Source organism: Myotis brandtii, unplaced genomic scaffold (assembly GCF_000412655.1).
Source record: "Myotis brandtii unplaced genomic scaffold, ASM41265v1 scaffold215, whole genome shotgun sequence".
In the NCBI taxonomy this organism is placed as follows: Eukaryota; Metazoa; Chordata; class Mammalia; order Chiroptera; family Vespertilionidae; genus Myotis; species Myotis brandtii.
The window spans coordinates 2658151-2658676 of record NW_005358043.1 but is presented as its reverse complement, the minus strand read 5'-3'; the positions used below and the strand labels follow the sequence as shown (position 1 = coordinate 2658676).

At 65.2% G+C, this 526-nt stretch overlaps 1 protein-coding gene across 1 annotated transcript in view; it reads right to left on the bottom strand.

Moving 5' to 3' along the window:
* LOC102256196 (chromosome unknown open reading frame, human C10orf67) overlaps window positions 1-195 on the bottom strand; it is a 104929-nt gene extending 104734 nt beyond the window's left edge. Inside the window, exon 1 of the mRNA XM_014539383.1 lies at window positions 11-195. Within this exon, the coding sequence (XP_014394869.1) occupies window positions 11-195 (185 nt within the window). The remainder of the gene's footprint in view (window positions 1-10) is intronic.
* Between the last annotated feature and the right edge of the window lie 331 nt (window positions 196-526).

Sequence of the window (526 nt, the reverse complement as noted above, 5' to 3'; positions counted from 1 at the left end):
GCGCCGTCACCTGGGGACGATCTGGCATTGTTCAATCGCGGACTCGAGGTTTTCCAGGCTCCTCCAGCAATTTTCGCTCTCGGACGGGTCCTCCCAGTTCTCCATCGGGGCCTGGGAGTTTGCCGCTGGGTGATGCGCCTCCTGCGAGATTCCCGCTGGAGAGTCTGGGAGTCCAGAACCTGCGTCCGTTGCCATGGCGACTCCTAGGGACCCGAGGGGCTCGGGAATTGTTGGGCGGGGGGCGCGGCGGTGCGTGGAGGGTGCGGCTGGGCGGCCGTTGGAGTCGCCTCCGTGCGACTTCCACTGCCCGCCACACTCGGGGCTTCCCAACAAGGCGCTGTCTTCCTTGGACGCCCACGAGCCCGGCCAGCGCTGAAACAGCGCCACGAGCTGGACTCTGTAGTCTCACCTCCCCCAGCTCTCCGTGCCTTCTCTTCCCCGAAGGCTCTGAGCGCTGCCTGCTGCGAGGCCCGCGCACTTAGGAGTGAGGCGGGTGGATTCCTGCTGTCTTTCTACAACACTTGTA